This window comes from Dermacentor albipictus, chromosome 3 (genome assembly GCF_038994185.2).
Source record: "Dermacentor albipictus isolate Rhodes 1998 colony chromosome 3, USDA_Dalb.pri_finalv2, whole genome shotgun sequence".
In the NCBI taxonomy this organism is placed as follows: domain Eukaryota; kingdom Metazoa; phylum Arthropoda; class Arachnida; order Ixodida; family Ixodidae; genus Dermacentor; species Dermacentor albipictus.
Genome location: NC_091823.1, coordinates 27,757,113 through 27,776,322, shown reverse-complemented (window position 1 = coordinate 27,776,322; position 19,210 = coordinate 27,757,113). Strand labels below are relative to the sequence as shown.

Here is a 19,210-nt window from a genome sequence, read left to right as displayed (position 1 = left end):
TTGGATTACAGAAATTGTGGCTGGTGATGGATCGGTGGGCATCGTGTAGTAGTATGGCAAATAAGCGGCCTCACACTCACAGCAAATGACCAATTAAGATGGTGACCAGCTCGAGCCCAGCGTAGATGTCCATCTTCATCTTCCTTTGCATATGCCATGTCTCATAACTTAAGCACTTGTTATATCGCAACAACATTTTGCCACATGGGGAAGAAGACAAGTGACTGGGTGAGGCAAATATTCTTCAGGCCATGCACCAACACATATTCTGTGTGCACTGATAACGTTTGAGAACTCAACGTACACATCAACTTGAGTACACAACAATACTAGAGGAAGTGCTTGAACTATGCAACAGACCCTTCCAAGTACTATAGATGTCAGCCTTATACTAGAGCTATACAGTTGTCACACGGCACACTTTCAATTGCGATCAAAGCTAATCCAGATAGAATTTCTTGGTCGTGATCGGCTCTTTTGCACAAGCTGTGTGCAGGAGCCAATCGCAGCTGATAATTTCAATCCGAATCAGGCTTGATCATGATCAAAAGTGTTTGTGTGACACCACTATAACACCAATTGCACTGTGCCTGCTGCAGAATTTAAGGAATGACCCCAGAGTTTAACTATGTTGATGACTGCATGGTGGAACTTCAAGTGTGTAGCAATGGATCTTGGCTCAGAGAAAGATTTTGAAAATTGCAGGTAATCTCTTGCTAGTGCAAATAGTATCAATGCACTGTGTGATTGTCATGCATTAGTCCATTATTGCGTGTTCCTACTGGATATATGAGGCTGAGGACAGTGCTACACAAAGACTCATAGATGTCACAAGAAGCCCATATTTGAGTTGTAAAGTAGATTTGCTGTTAGAAAAAAGTCAGAACACAGCTCTAGATTCTCAGAATACTCGACAAGGAGATTAGCAGAGTAAAACATATATTTTGCCACCAAGTTGGCTGCTAGTGTGTGATGAAGCACTTATAATTGGTGTCTGTATCTCACAAAATGCATTCTCTTTTGTCTTGTCACTCGTCACGGGATGCCGCTTTCAATGCCATTTAGCAGCTTTGTGGGGTGTTCCCTTTTTCCAGATCGGCCCACAATTTTTACTCTAATTTCTTCTGTTTTATGCTCATATTGCAGGCATCTCGACTTAATGTTTGCTCTGCATGTCGCGTTGCAGAGCTGCTTGCCTCAACAATGTCAATTTGCAACCAGCTGACATCTCGCCACCACAAATCCATAAGTGCTGTGAACAAACTGTATGGTAAGTTTGAATTTTCCGCCGATTCATGCCTGGTGAGCTGGCCCCCACACTCTCCACCTGTCTCTCCGCCATTGCAAAGCACCATTAAAAGCGCCGATTTCTGATTACTGTATTTATGTTGAAGCGTTAAAGTAGAGCACAGACAAGCAATGGGATAGCCATGATCTTATTTCGGTTGAAAATAAGACGACCCTAGGCCGTTCACACTGACATTTGGCAAACAACCACGTACGCTTTTGAGAGTGTATCCATTGACTGACCGCAACCAACCAGCCGAAGTGGAGACCATGTGGACGCTTTATTTACTCGTACAACTCTTACTCATTCGTACTGACCAGATGTATTTCGTGCGCAACACCCGGGATGATTTCAGCATTTTCCTGCTAATAAACCTTTGTCTCTTTCTGAAATTCCTTTGGTCTTGCTCGCCTGAAGAACTGCCGTGAATTTAGCCACATAGATTTCGTCTGCGCTAGTGAAGAACTGCTAAATAAACACAGTTCTCGGTTTAAAACGCTTACTTATTTCGTTCCAACATCGAATCACTTCTCAAAAGAGTGGCTCAGCTTGCATCCGCTCGAAACCGATACCGAAACTGCGGGCTCTTCATGTGCACTCGATGGAGCCACTTGTGCTCATCGTTATGGATCACACACTGTCATGGATGTGAACCCAAGGCTGATCTCGAGGATAAACTCAAGGATTTAGACTGTCCTACCATGGAATAATGTATCACAGCTGTCTATGGATGAACTCGCAACTCTACAGCATCGTTTTGAACGGCAAGGCTACCGATCGCTTTTAACCCATCATAATTCGTATCCTGCGCGATTAATAGGCTTAAATTACCGTGCGTTATGCTGTTTTCGCTTTCTGATGTGTTTCGTTGCTGGTTCTCAGTGATAGTGGTTTGGGTGCGGGGCTCAAGGTTCTTGCCGTAAATTCCGTGAAAACACTCCATGTGAGCCACTGTGAATTTTTTTACGCTTTACGCAACTACGATGTGCCTGGCCGTTATCTGCAAAGTTGTTTCTTCTCGAGATCACCATTTCCAAACCGGAAAATTCTACGTTTATGGATTCACTTGAACAAATAAGAGCTGTCCGCCTTCATTTTATGGTCTCCACTCCTTAAATGATTGGTTACATAATACACATGGATCTCGTGCATCAAATTGCGTGCACCAGCTGTTAATCCGGTGCTTCCCGACATAACGATGTAAACGTAGTCTGCAACTCCTTGATGACCAATTTTAAATGTCAGGCAAGAGTGACGTATTGTCCAGGTCTGATATATGTTAAAGACTTACTAGGCTAGCTTTTAAGCTTGCGTTTTATTTGGTCACGTAACACCGTCATGCACATGAAATGCCCGTCAATCCTGCAGCAGGTCGATGCTCGCGACCAGATGGACTGTTATACGTATAAATATCCACTTGTCGATGTGTTTTCACTTTTTGCGAAAAAGAGTGGTCGTTGTGTTTGCTGGGACAACGTAGTTTGAAAAGAAAGCCGCGCTTGCAATCTACGGCATGCATTGTTCTGACTATAGCCATGTCGCTCTGGGATATACTTTTCTTTTTTCAGCGTATTGTTTCAAGCAGCTAAACTACATGATTTGGTCAACATAAAAAAAAAAAACGTTATCGATGCTAGTACACTTGCAGACATAACAATGAACCTGAATGTACAGTCCCCTCACCTCATTTCTTCACTCTCGGGACTTGTTTTACAGAAGCACGCATTTGACAGCATGGCCTACACTGTGCCAGCGACGAGAAGTAATCATGTGGGGATCACTGTGTCCTAGTGCCAAGTGGTCAGGCTGTGCCGCAGCTTATCTAGCCAACGCGCATGGCCGAAGGTGGAGCCGAGCTGACCTCACAGGCACCCTTTGTACTGGCAGAGTACCAGTCGCTTGATGGCATCCTTGAACCGATCAGAAACCTCACTAGGGTCAAGGTACACCTTCTTGCTTGCAACATTATTTTTGCTGTCAGGCGCAGCAGATGCGTATGTATCTAATTATGCAAGTCACTAACGCTCAGTGTCATATTTATCTCTTCAAATTAGAATCAGTGTTTAACATTTTTGTTTCTGACACCTAGCTAATGTGAAAATATTTCTATTAAGTTTTATTCGCATGAGAGGCCAAACCAAATATGTTTATATGGTAACTTTGTTGTGCTGCGCAGTTTGAACAAATGCACGTCTTGAGTAGTGAAACCAATTGGTGTGATGCTTTTCATGTTTAAATACAATAAACAGTCCTTTTATAGACTGCCAATATATTGAAGTGTTAGTTTTGCAATATAAACACTCTTTTTAAACTTTTTTTTTTCACTGGCTGTTCATTCTCTGCATAGTATGCCTGCTTCGACGCATCCAAACGGTACCTCGCCTTCGGGGCTACAACTGGAGATGTCTTCATGTTTCATCGAGACACCACTGCATACATTACAACAATCACAAACAAGGTGCTGACTCTTGGAGCCATTCCTATTCTTTGTTCATGGCTGGAACATGAAATTGATGTACTGCATTTATTTTTGTTTTCTAAGGGAGTGTGAGTTAAAGACCATGCTCTATGTATTGCATCTCACTTTTTGTCATTTGTTTTGACCTTCAGAGTTTTCTTGAAATTGTTATGTCATGTCTACTACCAAAATGGAAACTTGTCCCTGAGGAAGGAAATGGGAAACTAGTGACAGAATGCAAACTTAGCTCAAAAATAATTTAGTTAGGGCTGTTCTACTTCCTGCTTTATAGTAAAACAACACAATTTAATTTCTTTCACTCCACTTGATATCTGCTAAGAGCTCTGTTTCAAGACATGTTATCATGATGGAATAGAACAGTTGTGCTGTTTGTGTTACTGTGTGGGCTGTTGTATTTTTTGCTTGCTGTAACTTATTTTTGCCCAATATATGCACATATATTCTCTGCATCTGAATTTGTTAGTTGGGAGTAGTTTCTCCTTTGATGCAGTCAAGCTCTCTTTTACCTTTGGCAGCGTGACTCATCTCCTTTTCGAAAAGCAGCTGTACAGCACACTGCTTCATATTTTCCCTCTGTTTTTTGTTTTCCATTGTCGAAGAGGGACAACGAGATGCGTTTGCATTTTTTTTTGTGTGCCACTTGTTGATGTGAAAGCTCTCAGCATAGTTAAAACCCTAGTCTATTTTTATTTCAGACATGTGCTTACGTAGGTGGTGCTTGCATCTTTCTCAAAGGGCCCTTAAACAACCCTCAGGTCAAAAATTTTTATATAGTGCCTACTGTGTATGACTCTACAACGAATGTAAAGACTTTAATTATAAAGGAACAGCACCAACTGAGATGATCACGAGAGGGAGAACGACACAGGACAAGCGCCAATTTCACCTATCTTTATTCACCGAAAAATCTGCAAATATAAGGAAAATCACCGACATGCACGCAAATTTTGATTTTTGAAATTTTTTTATTTTTCTTATGATTTTCTTATTTACGCTTTAGCTATGATCCATGTTTCCTTTTTCAAGTAGATTGGTTGAAAGTTATTGGACCAAACAAGTTAGGCATGTCCCCTTAATTGAATTCAGACCAAGGTTCTGTGTATTAATTTTGTCTGCTTTATTAAGTAGCTGCTAACCACATAATCATGAGATGGGGACTGAATTTCTTGAGCATGTATGAAAATATTAATTTATGTACTTTTATGCAACCAATTCAATGCGCATGCCAAGTGCAATGCTGGTTTGTGCTTGAAGCAGAACTCCTCTTTATGTCATGGAAGTCAGAGATAGTGCTCACACAGTAGTGCAGACCATGAACAGTGGTCATAAGCCACACCATGGCCGAGGATACAGTGTACACCCAGTGGCCATATTGTCGATTGATCACTTTCACGGGTGCTTTTACTTTTGTGTGGCATAATCACCAACCCAGTGCTTGATTAGAGCAATGGCCATCCTATCTCCTAGCTTATCTTATGAATGAGCACTAAAAGTGATAATCCTGAAAGTGACTAGCCGAGGATGCAGCCCCAGCCTTCACTGATGTGACTGATGTGACTGTTGTGTGGCTTGCAGCCAACGCAAAAGATGACTGACCTGTTTGAGCATTTTTAATACCATGTGATCACCACTTCCAATTTCTGTTAAGTAATGAGGAGCTCTGCTACAATCTTTGAAGTTGTGCTGTGCTAGCCACATGTATTTGATTTGGTCACATCAGTGGATTATGTGTTTAAGTATTCGTTGCATTCTCAAGGAATAGAGACTTGACTGTAATTAGTAGCGGCTAACTGCAATCTAATGACGAAAAAAAAATTAGACAAAAATTTTGTCAGTACCCCTTTAGTGCTGCCAACCTCTATTCATTCAACTTTGATGTGTCTCATCAATACTGAAATTGTGTTGAATTAGCTAATGTTTGAATTACGAAGTGCCATGTAAGTGCCACCTTTTCATTTGTGTAGATCACAATGCTGATGGAAGTACATATGATGGCCATATTACAAATTATGTAGTTTTGTTCCCTCATTTATGAATCAGGTCTGCAAACAAGAACTGGTGAATTATCAGGCTAAGAATTTCGATCAACGCTTGTCTACTCTTGTCACAAAGTGTGGTACTGTTCTATAAGGATATGAAGTATGAGGCAGAGGTGTTGAGGCCCAGTGGTCATGCTATCTAATGTATGTCGCTCAGCACAGTCCATTGAATTGCACATGTCATGTTCCAGTGTATAACAGACATTTTCTTCAATAAACATCTCTAATGCAGCCATGTATAGTTTAGCGTTGAGTAAAAATAATATGCTAAGCAGATTTCACGTAATTATTTTGTGCATTTGTCTGCTCTTAGAGCTGGAAGTTGTTCTTTCGCGCCTAAATTTGCTCTTGAGACAGGTTTTTGTGTAATTTTTGGCAATAAGAAATACAGCAAGAATGCAATTGTTCTTAAGGTACATTCAATGACACAGCAAAACATCTTCGCATTTCATTTGTAGAGCTTTTTGCACTGGCATTGGTTGCAGTTTGTTAAAATGAGTGTGCAGATAATTGCTATGGATCAAATAACTAATATGGCGTGCAATCAGAGGCGTGTGTGTGTTTTTTTTTTTTTTTCTAGGAGGGTGCAGTGTCCCAGGTTGCCTTGGCACCAGATGACTTCGTCCTTGGTGTTGCCACTAGGTGTGTAGCATTATTTTGTCCTTTGAATTATATAACACTGCAGATCAGTTTAACTTGTTGCATTAATTTCAAGCACCATTTCTTTCTCATACATGCACATAGGGATTCAAGGTGAATAAACAGATAGAGTCTTGTAAAGGCATGTTCTTCATTTCCTGTGATGTTTTACTAGACAATGCTTTGTGTCTGTGTTCATGTGAGAACAATAACTGTATTGCAGCACTAAACATGTCGTTTCTGTTTCCATATACAGTAGGACCTCATTGATACTAAGGTTTCGTACAATTTCCCGCCACCCGCCAACATTTGCAATCGAGAACACAGAGAATAAACCAATACAGTTGCGCTTCTTTTTTACCAGTTTGTATGTTCCCAAAATACATGTTCTTTCGGCACCAACATTTAGTATATCGCCAAACTGCAATCATGATACATTTTCCAGCCACTATCTGCCATGTAAACAAAAAAAAGATGCGAGGCATGTGCGATCAAGAGCAGAAGGTGCCCACAATGGTCGCTTTCCTGCAGTACTCACCCACCCATGTCAAGTTTTCCAAGTCACGACACCCACCTCACGGCATTTTATTCTGGCGGCACCATGGCGGCGTATTCCAGTGTTGCCTACCAGCTTGATTTTGTTTAGGTTTCTCATCATCGTCCTAAAACTTCCCGTAAAAATGGTTCGCCCGGAGAAGCTGCTGACCCAAGCCGAATCGAGGAGCGCCAACGTAATCTTGCCAAAGCCGCAAAAAGGACAATGCACTTCTCAGGCCGCTCGGTCCCTAGCAGATAAAGAGTGCATCAACGTCTCATCCTGCAACAATTCACACAATGCTTCACATTATGTAAATGTCAACTACAGCTGCGTCTGGTGAATTTTTGGGTGGCTTTGGATCTAATGTTTTCCCAGTTAGTGTGTTTTTTCTTGCATTCTTTTTTCCAAAACGTGTGAACGAGCTTCTACTGTATTTATCGGTTCTCACTTAAAGCATGCAATCCTACAAGCATCGCAACTGTGATTACTGTGTAATCCATCAAGTGGTTCTAGGGAGGGAACTCCGGGATTTCTTAGAAGGGTGATGGTTTGCGCTGTGCCCCTTGTCCCGCTTCACACTGCACCACAGCCTCAGGGATTCCACATGACATTGATTATTAGTGTTATTAGTACGTAGCAATTTACTTATGTATTTTCTTCTTCTCCGTGAGCACTCAGGCTGGTGCATCCACTTCTCCTCGTCATTTTTCTACATCCAATGGATAATTTAGTTTGATAGCACTTCTGAACTCTCAACAATAGCTAACTCGGTGAAGTAGGATCTCACAGATTTGATGCTCACTGCACACTGTTCCAGTCGTGGGCACGTTGTCGTCCTGGAGCACAATGCCAGGAAGCCCGCAGTGCAGGCACAGAGGCTGCAGCTGTCTTTTGAGCACAAGGGAAGTGTGGTCACATGCCTGGAGTGGAACAGTGTGGGGACACGACTCTTTGCCGCCGACAATACTGGAAAGGTTTCCATCCTCAATGTGTCTACATCTAAGGTACGTTCATGTTGAAGCCATCTTCAGCCTCATGGTGCAGTTATGCTGCCACTGTCATCCTTCGCCCCTCTGTGTAGCTCAGCATGCATCAGTAGAGTGTTTCAGCAAATCATGATAAGTGGTCCTCTACTAGCCATATAATATATTGCTCATCATACTATGGCTCAAAGAATTTATAAATCAGTGGATATGTCTGCATTACACATTGTTAGTTTACATTAAATTATAGTATCTTTATTTTTGTAGTTGTCAAAAGACCCACCTATGTTATCTTCATGGTCTCCTTATATTCATGCAAACAAAGTAATAATCCCTGTATAGAAAAAAAGATGCACACAGTTTGGGATCCTATGAACAACCAGTTGTTTTGAAGCCTCTTCACTTGATATGTGCAGCAGCTTTGTGGGACAGCTTTGTGAGAGCATATGCTTTTCCACGGTAAGCCACCAAGGTCACATCGAAGAATTTGAAGCCTTAAAATTTGTTCACATTTGCTTGTGCTCACATGAGGCAACTTGCTGCTTCATCAAGCATCAACTTTTGCTCACTGCTGTGTAAACATTAAAGAATGCTTCTTTACACACTTTGCCATGGCGACAATCTGCTTGTTAGTTATGGCAGTGTTTTTAAGTTTGGAATAAAGGGTTTGCAGGGGCGTTGAGCTAAAAGGAAATGTATTGTGCATCATCATTTTTCCATACTGTCTTCATTCTGTGTTATTTTCCATTCCCTGCATTAATAACATTCATTTTGCCTTGGTTTTAGTAAACGTACCAACACAAAATACTAACATGCATGTGTCCTTTGAGGAGTTCTGTTGGGACTTCATTTGTGGTGACAAGTGACTTCGAATTATTTATTTATTTATTTATTTATTTTACATACCCTCAAGCACCGAGGCATCTTAGAGGAGAGTGGGTTAGATAATATAAACAAGAAAAGTAGCATAATGAAACATAAAAAACATTTATGATGTTCCGCTAATACAGTACTAATGGCATATCACGAATACTAAAGAGATATCAGACAGGATGCAGTCATCGTAACTTGAAAAGAAAAAGGGCGGGTGGGACGAATGCACTAAATGATCATGCAGGATTATCACAGTGAGAATGCATAGATAAATAACAAAAATGTAGGATCAGATACATATAGATACTGTTTCAATGGGAAGGCAATTCCAATCATTAGATGTGTGCAGTATCGAGGAATATAAAAAAAGTGTTTGTGCTTTTGAAAAACGTGTGTCTGAGAATTTCTATCAAAGAGAATGGGTACTTGATTTTGAGTTGGACATTTCCAATGCAATTTGCTGTTAATTCTACCAAAAGTATTGTTTTTCATGCACTACAAATAGGACTAATGTTGAGAAACATGCACCGTTATGGTCATGGATGGCTGGCAAAGTGCATTCCCTTTTCCCTTGCAGGCCAAAAGTTTGTTCCAGTCACCACCAAGCACTCTGATGCGCTTAGACTCCAAAGTTGTGCAACTGAACTTCGCACAAGATCGGCTGCTTGCTTCAACGTTGACAAGATGTTATCTCGGCGATACAATCAGGTGGGCAGTTCAATAGTGTGTGTACTACACAATTACTAGGTTTACCCTTCTACTTTCTGCGTAAGGTATTTCCAAGCTTCTGTACGGGGGCCCCTTACTATTAACATGAGAGAGTGCTGCTTTATGGAGAAGACTAACTGAAGGATATCGTTCTGTGGCAGTGGCATTTTGCAGTTAGACAGGCAGGAAGACAGAGGACAGTGAACTTGAAAGGTATGAACTTTTGTTGCACATGCACTGTATATGCTTTAAAATAGCAAGAAACAACATGGTATTATCCATGATGGCAAGCTTGGCAAGTGCCAGTAGCTGCCGTGGCTTACATGCGCACACTTACATGTGTCCATGTTGTGTATTTGTTCCTAAATCTATCTACTTTCGACTGTGTGACAAATTGGCTAGGATATTCAGCAGTCATGTCATTGCACAATTCTTTGTATTGTAAGGACATGGTAATTAGGATCTTATGGACGTGAAAGTGCCTGAATCATTCCAGTGTTCAATTATCTGATAGACATCTTCCTTAGCATTTCTTTCTATATCCATTTGCACTCTTTTTCCAACAAAATTGTTTTATAGTTTCTGGATTGTAATTCAATACAGTCTGACTCTTGGTAATACGAAATTGGTTAAAGGGGCCCTGAACCACCCGTCGGGCTAGGTAAAATAATGTAGTCAGCGGCTAGTATACGCTGCTGTGAACATCTCAGCCAAGTTTTCCTGTCGTACGCAGTCCATGAAGCTCGCAAGCGTATCACGAAGTTGCCTTTCTATCAAACGCTCTCTTTTCATCAGAAGGCCCTGTCCTCAATCTCTTCTAGACGCACTATTTCGTCATCGGGCGCACTATTTCGTCATTCCCTTAAATGGCTGCTGTTGGCCGATAGCTGACATCAAACTGCGGTCGGCTACATGACGTAAATACCGTGGCCACCATGAGTCCACTTGTTAAGCGCACTGCAGCTCGCTGAGGACAACCGCGGTTGGCTTAGGTTTAGTGTGTCGTAGGCACTAAAGGTGGAAGTCGTGGCATCTATGTCAACATCCAAAATGACATTTGAACTGCGCGCCACGGTGACATTTAGAAGGCAAAGCGTTGTGGGCACGCCCCACTGCATTGTAGCCTTCGTGGTGCACAGCATTGAAGAAGGAACGGGCGCACAGCGGAGGCTGTGTTTTATTGCCAATAACTCCACTTCTGCTGAACGCATTGATGTGCTTTTTGTAGCATAGTATTTATGAAATAGCCTATTTTCACTTCAAATGCCTTTTTCCCCTTCGGTAAAAAGTGGTTCAGGGCCCCCTTAATATAACCACAATCAGAAGACCTGAAAGTGACTCATTTATGTTAAATAATTTTTGTTCTTCCTTTTTCCCGTTATTGGACATAGCTGCACTGATGATTTTGAAGGTCATGCTCTGCCAGGTGCTACTGCCTACTTCAAGTCAGAGGCACCATGCTGTAAATGTAAAGACCACCCCTGTAAAATGTGCCAATAGACCAAATTAGTCCCAGTGAGTTCTGTAAGAAAATCTAATAAAATTGTCCTATTTGCCCTTATTGTCCTATTGTGTGTGTGTGTGTGTGTGTGTGTGTGTGTGTGTGTGTGTGTGTGTGTGTGTGTGTGTGTGTGTGTGTGTGTGTGTGTGTGTGTGTGTCCGCGCGTGCGTGTGTGTTGAAATGCAATGGAATAAAATTTTATTGTCAGTTTATTATTTATTATTATTGTCAGATTATTTTCAATTTTATTGTCATCGCACCTCTCAGTGGGCCTCTTTGATTTGTCGTCCCATACTGTCCAAGACTGCCGAAGATGCTGCATATGCAGCACTCACTGGCTGAAAACACCCTCGTGGGTAGTCCGATACAATTAGTCACAGATAATCGAATAGTCACAGTATGGGCTTCCCCAGAGTAACGGAAACTGATCTCAACGGCCATGCTCTTGAGTACTGCAGACACAGGAAGTGACATCATGGCAGTCATGTTTTGAACACCGCCTATTTATCAATTATAATGACAGTTTGTTGCATCACTGGAGCTTGCACTATGTTTTCGCAGTTATAAGACTAGTCCTGTCCTACATTTGTTAATTTCTTAATTAGAATAGGTTGCATCTCGGTAAAAGGGGTGCATTGGAGATATTGGAACACTTAATTTTTGGGCTTTTAATGTCTTTTTTAATAGTTCATGGCCTTACTTTCCTGCTTTACATTGCAGTATTGTGTTGTCTTACCAGATGTGCAGGGTATTATTGACGGTATTGTTTGTTTCTTCTGCACAGAGAAAAGTTCACTCAAGTTGGCAAGAAGCTGAGGGACGGCGAGTTTGGTGGCTGTTTCTACCCAGGCAGCAAGCCTCAGGACTCTATGTGCATTTACGCAGCCCGTCCAGGGTCTAGGATATGGCAGGTAACAATGGGGTAAAATTTCTTGAGACACCTAGATGGAACTAGTTCGTATTTTGCACTTATTTTCTAAACGTGCAGATGCTGCAAAGATGAGAAAGAGACAGGCGGCACAAGCACTGACATGGTGTTGAAAGCGAATGCGTGTGTTGTCCATTTCTTACTTACCATGGATCATCTGTGCTGTGAGAATGGCAAGAGGGGGGGGTGGGGGGGGCAAAGACAGTATAGAAGATCTGAAAGTTGGGCAGGTTTGTTTAGCTTCGTTGTGAGCAATGTGAAGAGGCCTCAGTGGGCAATGTGTTACATTTTCTAATAGGCTTATGTCACTCTTCTGTCTGTACCACTCTCTTTATGCTTTCTGTACCATCCATTTTGTGCTGTTCACAAAGAAGCAGCAGGTTGCTGATGGGCCAGTCGATTCCTGTGAAATGGAATGTGTGGCATGGTCTGACATCACAAATGCTCCTGGGGGCTCATGCTATGTTTTAATTATCTGGAAACCGATAGGAATAGCAGGCTTGCTTGCCACTGACCAGTTGACACAGATGCCATGTTGGCCAAGCAGACTTGTCCTCTACAACACTAGACACTACCTATTAATTACTTTGTGTTATTTTGTATGTGCATTTATGTGCTTGCATGTGTTTCCTACTCACCCACTGGCACATCTGAAAAGCTAATAATTGGCATGTTTTTCTTATGGATTCCTAGTATGCATTATTTTGAAATGAGAAGCCTGAACCAAAGCGCCAGGCAAATAGTTGGCGAATAGAAGTCTCAGTGCGTTGCTTTCTACCAATAACATCTGTTCCCTGTGTCTTCTAATGTGCAGGCTGATCTCAAGGGCAGCGTGCTCAAAACTCACCAGTTCAAGGAAGCTCTTGCCATCAATCCAGTCAAATTAGTCACATATAGGTAAGCAAGTGCTATGATTGCTGCTGTGTTACATAAGAGTAAATTCAATTATGAAGTGTGTGCTGTTGTTGTCAGTGATACTTGCCTTTTAGGATACAAGTGGCACACTTTTGCTGCAGATATGCATATTTTTGCTGTCTTGCTGATGCAAAATTCTCTCTCTTAATGTTTTAGACCCAAGTTGCTAAAGCATGTAAGCAGCACAATGAAGTAAAAAAACCTTATTCTGCATATCAGTTGCAGCTGGCCTGACTACCACCACTTTGTTATCCTCTATCCTTTCCGTACATCTATTATGTTATCATGTTCCTTCTAGCTCATAACAGTATTAAAGCACTCATGCTAAGCTGAAAGTATATAATTAACAGGTCCTAGGCTGTCATTCTGATTTCATTTTGTAGAAATTAGCTGGTGCAGCAGAAGGATGGGCTGGTTTCATTGTCTCATTGTGACAAAAGGCATTAGTGCACTGATCATAAAGGGGAGTTATGCAGTAATGCATATAGTTTTCTCCAACTACATACAGTGCAGTGACTTTGATTCACTACTGATGCATCTGAACTACAGACACAAAAGGAAAAGGGGGAGGGGGGTGAATCATGCAGAAACTTTCCTAGGAGTTGTCTAAGTATGTGTAAGCATTGTGCCACTTGCTCATCTCCACGCAGCCCAGTGTCATTATCATTGTTATGAAACTTGATCCAGCCAGTACAAACAACAGCACTGCGGCGATGTGAATTGATGTGGGTGGCGGCGCAAGGTTGAATGATAATGCAAGCAAAGTACTGCAGGGGGCGGCACCAGGCGCACTGGTGACGTTTCGATCATTATAAGCCGTTATTGCTCTTTAGCACCTTATCTATCGCATCGAACCATTATGAACTGTGACCAAACGTGCTCAGGTGGTGGCTTTGTATGGCACCGTCACACGGACCATACCTTGAAAGCGGCCTGTGATGCTGACAAACAGTCGAGACTGCTCATAGCATCATGCATCGTGTTCTCACTGCTTACCTAGCATTGAAGAGACGCATGGACCTGTATCTTGAAAGTGATCTGTGAAAGTGGCAGTGTGCAGCATGTGCTGAGAGCTCCATGAGTGCATGTTCTCGCCACTTGGTTGGCATTGAAGTGAGAGGCAGCAGGTAGGTGAATTTGCTCGCTGCTGTGAGTGCTATCGGGAAAGCGATCATCTCACAGTACGGAAAGATGGATAGAGGGATGGTTTTCTCGTTGGGTAAGCATAGAAAGCCTTATGCATTAAAAAAAAAAAAAAGAATGCTCAGAGACAATTTCCACCATTTTCTAGCAGTAACTACTTATGCTACTTAAGCATAAATAGATATTTTGTCCTGTTCTATTGTTTTGACCTGTTGCACGTGGTATTCTCACTGTAATATGATGGTTTCCGAAGGATCATTAAACCACTCGTAATGTTTTTGAGTTTGCTCAATTCCCAGGTCCGATACTAGCATTCTTGGAAGCACAGCATCCTCAGCCTCAACAACAGCATTTACTAAGCTACTGACTGTATGGGCAAGGTAGGACAGGCATGCCTCCTTTGATTTCTTTTGCTTATGCACAGTGCATGTTCTAGTTATTACAATCCATTGATCTCTTGTGTCAACGCCAATATGCAGTGATGGCTTTCAGCAATCACGGCAGCTCTGTATGCTTTCTTTTATGAGGCCATGTCATAGCTTTAATACCCAGAACAGGTTAAAAGAAACATAGCTTTTAAAAATTGGAGAGTTCTAGCTGTTATATATATATATATATATATATATATATATATATATATATATATATATATATATATATATATATATTAGTGGTTTTCCTAAAGTGGAGCTCCAGGATGTAAATGCAAAAATCATTGCTGGTGCAACATCCTGTGACACTGGGCCCAACCAAACCATGCAGAGCATCTTGTTGGACTGTGGTTGAAAAACCTCATCTGCTGGTATAGACATTCTTGTAGCAACACAAATTTCTTAACACTGTACTTTTCACCACCAATAAGTGTTACACTGCTAAAGGATAATCCAGCACATTTAGTTTGATCATGGCCACTGGTAGCACTGTTTGCATTTTCGTCCCAGCATCCTGCCAGAATGGCCACTCCAAATACATAAATACATACCAGCTCAAACTCTATAATAGATAAACCTGCTATTTATTCTCGTGTTAATCAGGCTTTCTGCACTCATTTGGTGGATGCATGACTGTACCATTGCAGTGCACTGTCTTAGGCTTGCTTCCCACTCATAATGGCCGCATTCTGGTGGAGCAAATCACAAAAAAATGCAGTGTGTACGTAGTTATTAGGGCATTTTAACGAGGCAGAATGTTTAAAATTATAGCTTTCCATGCTATTAGCATTCGCAATTCTCATATCTTCTGTGCAGCTTTGTTTTGTAAAATTTTAGAACATCTAGCAGTCGGATGAAAGTTAAAAATTTCCTATTGAAAGTATAGCTGAAGTCTCATTCGTTTTGTAACTTGTCTTTTTTTCTTTAAGGGGATGGCAGTGAACCTTTAAATACATGTTTTTGTTCTCTTGCATTGCAGCAGTCACAACTTGCCATATCTGATATCATGGAGTTCCAACGGCCTTTATGTAATTGATCCACAAGCAGGAGAGATAGTTCTGTGGAATGACGAGCTGAAAGGTGAGAACACGAACTGGAACCTTGCAATTTTATTTTCGCTATGTGCTAAGAAGGCGTCACAGCACTAGTCTTTTCTGCATGGCTGAAAACACTGCTCACAACCATGTGCACTAACAAGTGAATTTATTTAGATGTTTTACTTCTGATCTGTTTTGATACTCTAAGATATGGTTAAAAGTTAAAATTAAATTATGTGATTTTATGTGCCAAAACCATGATCTGATTATGAGGCATGCCGTATTGGGGGACTCCAGAAATTTGGACCACCTGGGGGGTTCTTTAATGTGCATCTAAATCTAAGTACATGGGTGTTTTCGCATTTTGCCCCCATAAAGATGCAGTCACTGTGGTAAGATATGGTTAATAAATTAAGATGAAAGTAGGGATTGTTGCACTCTGCATTAGCTTTGGTGTCATGATTCTGTGTTGCGCTAAATATTGACATGCATATAAACTGTTTAGTATGTCAGTGAACATTTTTCATGTGGCAATCTGTGTGACAGTGTTGCAGCTCAGCACAAGAGCTGCCTTTCTGTATCAGAAGTTTCTGAAATGTTTTTGCTGTTTCTATCCATTGTCTATTGTCATCTAACATGGTGTAATCGGACTGTATACATGACACGACTTGTGTAGTACTTTCTGGAAGGCGTGCAGGCAAAAGTGAATATGCTGAAACCTTCGATGAGTCACATATAAAAGCTGAAGCGCTTGACTCGCATATCAGATTTTCAACAATCGACGAGTGTGCTCACCACTGTCATTGTGCTGAATGTTACTTGTTTTGCTGAGCAAAGGTCCAGGCAATTAACAGTTACTTTCATGATTTGCATTGTGCCACTGGTGGTTCTTCACTGCCATGACAATGTGGCAATATCGGCGCTAGGCTTTATTCTAGCCATTGTGCCATTTATCCAATATGTTGATTATGCATGGCATATGTTTGCATGGTTGATCAAAATGGTGTGCAATCTCTGCAACATGTGGTAAATTGAGAAATAAGTAACCATGTGTGAATGTGTGACCGGACATCGTCATGTCACATTTGAGTCAATGCAGCTGCCATTGCAGTTCCAGTGCAACCCAAACATTATGGCATTCACTCCTGCAACAATAAAAAAGTTCCTTGAATGGTGCGGCCAGTGATGTGCAGTTCGGATCAGATTAAAGTTTTTGGCTGTACATGAGCCCCACTCAACATACTTAATGCTAGAGTTGTCACACTAGGTACGAGCAAAGAAAGAAAGCTAAAGTTTTGATTGTGCTTTTGTCTTTTCAGATGTGAAAGATTTGAGGTGTGTGCGCAACAACATTTACATCCAACTGCACAGTGGCGAATTCTGTGCCTGTGGCCTGCTGACACCAGTGCAAGCTGTCCTGTGCCTCCTGCAGCACAATCATGCAACGCTTTGTGGTCAGTTTCTCTGCCAAAACCAGCTTCTGATTCCTAAGCCAGCCTTTGAAAAGACTCTGTCCAGCGAACTGTGCTTTGAACTCCACGACAAACTTCAGGAGGCCGGTCAGGTTTCATTGGCCGTGTCTGTTGCAAAGGTACTCTTGGACAGCTACGATGTTGACATCACTAACAAGCCAGCTAAGCCAAAGGTTGATCTTGCCAAAGAAGAGTGCTTAGACCCAGCATCGTCTAACCTTGCACATGTGTCTGTTGAGCGTGCGCCAACCAAACGACGCAGCAGAGAAGCCCAGAAATCCAAGGATGAATTGGGTGTTTCTTCACCTCGTCACGTCCGCTGTCACTCATCGGAGCCTGTCAAGACCCATCTGGTGTCCAGCCCAAGACCTGTGCGAAAAACAGTGAGGCGTGGAAGTGATCCTCCACCACTGGGCACATTAGACAAAATACCATCGGCTGAGTCCTCTTTGAAACTCAAGCCAACCAAGGCATGCAGTCCAAGACCAGCCCGGAGAACCGTGGGCTTGTCGAGTGGGCAGAGAGAAAGAAGCCTGAGCCTGGATGCTCCTCGACAGGTAACACACGAATCTCAGCCATCACGAACACTCTCAGAGAGGCCGCGGCAGCTACCAACTGTAGCCAAGAGCTCTGCATTTGTGGGCCTCAGCGTGGGAAGCCGTGATCAGAACAAGGAGACAGCAAAAGTCGGCAGCAGTAACAGTTCAGGCAGGGAGACTCCCGAGGACTCCGAAGTGTCACCGACCCCAGGGTGCTCCGTGGCTGAACGGGGCAACAACAAGAAGGCCTATGGGAGTGCTCTGCGGATATTACCAGCCATTCCTGCATCGCCCTTGGATTCACCAATGAGTCCTTTGGACAGGGTAGACCCGGAGGTGTTGGCCAGCATGTATGCTGAACAAGATGTGGGCTACGAAAGCGTCTACCAGTACCTCAGCCTGGGCGTGTATGGCTCAAGCCTTGTACCTGCTGCCTTCACCATGCGAGGCACTGACCTTGCTCAGCTAGCTAATGTTGCTGATCTTGCGAAGCTTCGAGATACGTAAGTACTCCCAGGTTTGGCAATTCTGGTACTTAGAAAAAGATGGGTGTCTACCTGATTAAATGTTTTACCCATTCAGAGTAATTATTGCATCATAATAGTATATACCCTTCCTTTGTGTAATGAATGTGTACAGGAACCCCTGCAGGGCATTAAGTGTGAGCTTCTGTATGTTTCATGACTTGTTAAAAAAATGTGAGTCCTGTACTGTTTATTTCCCCCATTCTGTGGAATTATGTATAAGTAAAAGGGCCAACACCAAAAGATGGCTGCCATTGATGTAATATGTAGTGTACTTGTAGTGTTCTTATTGTAGTGTAATAATGTAGTATATTGGTAATGTGAAGTGTGTTCGTGATGTTTATTGCAGTATATAACCATATTGTAACTGGTGAGATGATGAAACTTGCAGACATTAGAGTGGAGCCAGCTGATTCTAGACAGCTGTAATTGTAGATGCATAGCTGGGAGTGGGTTCATCCTGTAATGGGCATAAAATAGGCTAATAATTGTGCCAGTAACTTGAACATACACTTCCGCAGCATCATCTGTGGCCATCTGGCCTAAAATAGGCTAATAATTGTGCCAGTAACTTGAACATATGCTTCCGCAGCATCATCTGTGGGCATCTGGCCTACTCGGGACCTGGTTCCAACAGTTTGACATCGTATAAACAGCTGGAGGAAATTTTATTCTGTCAAAACGAAACTAAACCAGCAAATCTCAACTTCCCTCCTGCCAAGTATCCATAAGTGCTTTGTGAAGACGCTGCATGTGACTCCATGTGGCTTTTACTTTGAGGAATTGCCATAAATTGGTTGTGTCTGTTAAAATTCTGGGATTTCCTGTGCCAAAACCAGAATATGATTATAAGACATGCTGTAGTGGGAGTGTCCAGATTAATTTTGACCACCTGGGATTCTTTAATGTGTGCTGAATGCATGGTACAGGGTCATTTTTGCATTTTGCCCCCATGGAAATGCGGCTGCCATGGCCTGGATTTGATTAGTTGTTGTGTCCATAGTATTGATAGCACATTTGCTGCTAATTGAAGTTTTGATCCAGAAGGCCCCAGTCACGTTAACAGCAGTTTTGCAGTTTTGCTTTGTCTTCTCTGAAGGACATATTTGCCACAAAGAGGACACATTCAAGAATGGAGACACATTGACAACAGGCTAGTGACACTTCCAACTG

At 42.1% G+C, this 19,210-nt stretch overlaps 1 protein-coding gene across 4 annotated transcripts in view; it reads left to right on the top strand.

The window, feature by feature from the left end:
* Nucleotides 1–1,891: 1,891 nt before the first annotated feature.
* Nucleotides 1,892–19,210, top strand: part of p (WD40 repeat domain-containing protein pink) — a 42,208-nt gene continuing 24,889 nt past the window's right edge. For 3 of the 4 annotated variants that reach the window (XR_010570577.1, XM_065455970.1, XM_065455972.1), the window contains exons 1-11: nucleotides 1,892–2,052; nucleotides 3,005–3,231; nucleotides 3,636–3,746; nucleotides 6,387–6,448; nucleotides 7,801–7,987; nucleotides 9,417–9,547; nucleotides 11,833–11,959; nucleotides 12,791–12,873; nucleotides 14,334–14,414; nucleotides 15,445–15,545; nucleotides 16,822–18,016. Coding sequence is in view for 3 of the 4 variants with exons in the window: in XM_065455970.1 (XP_065312042.1) it covers nucleotides 3,124–3,231; nucleotides 3,636–3,746; nucleotides 6,387–6,448; nucleotides 7,801–7,987; nucleotides 9,417–9,547; nucleotides 11,833–11,959; nucleotides 12,791–12,873; nucleotides 14,334–14,414; nucleotides 15,445–15,545; nucleotides 16,822–18,016 (2,186 nt within the window). In the remaining variant the exon portion in view is untranslated. Of the gene's footprint in view, nucleotides 2,053–2,419; nucleotides 2,556–3,004; nucleotides 3,232–3,635; nucleotides 3,747–6,386; nucleotides 6,449–7,800; nucleotides 7,988–9,416; nucleotides 9,548–11,832; nucleotides 11,960–12,790; nucleotides 12,874–14,333; nucleotides 14,415–15,444; nucleotides 15,546–16,821; nucleotides 18,017–19,210 lie in introns of those variants that run through there. The other variant, XM_065455971.1, reaches the window with a different exon arrangement.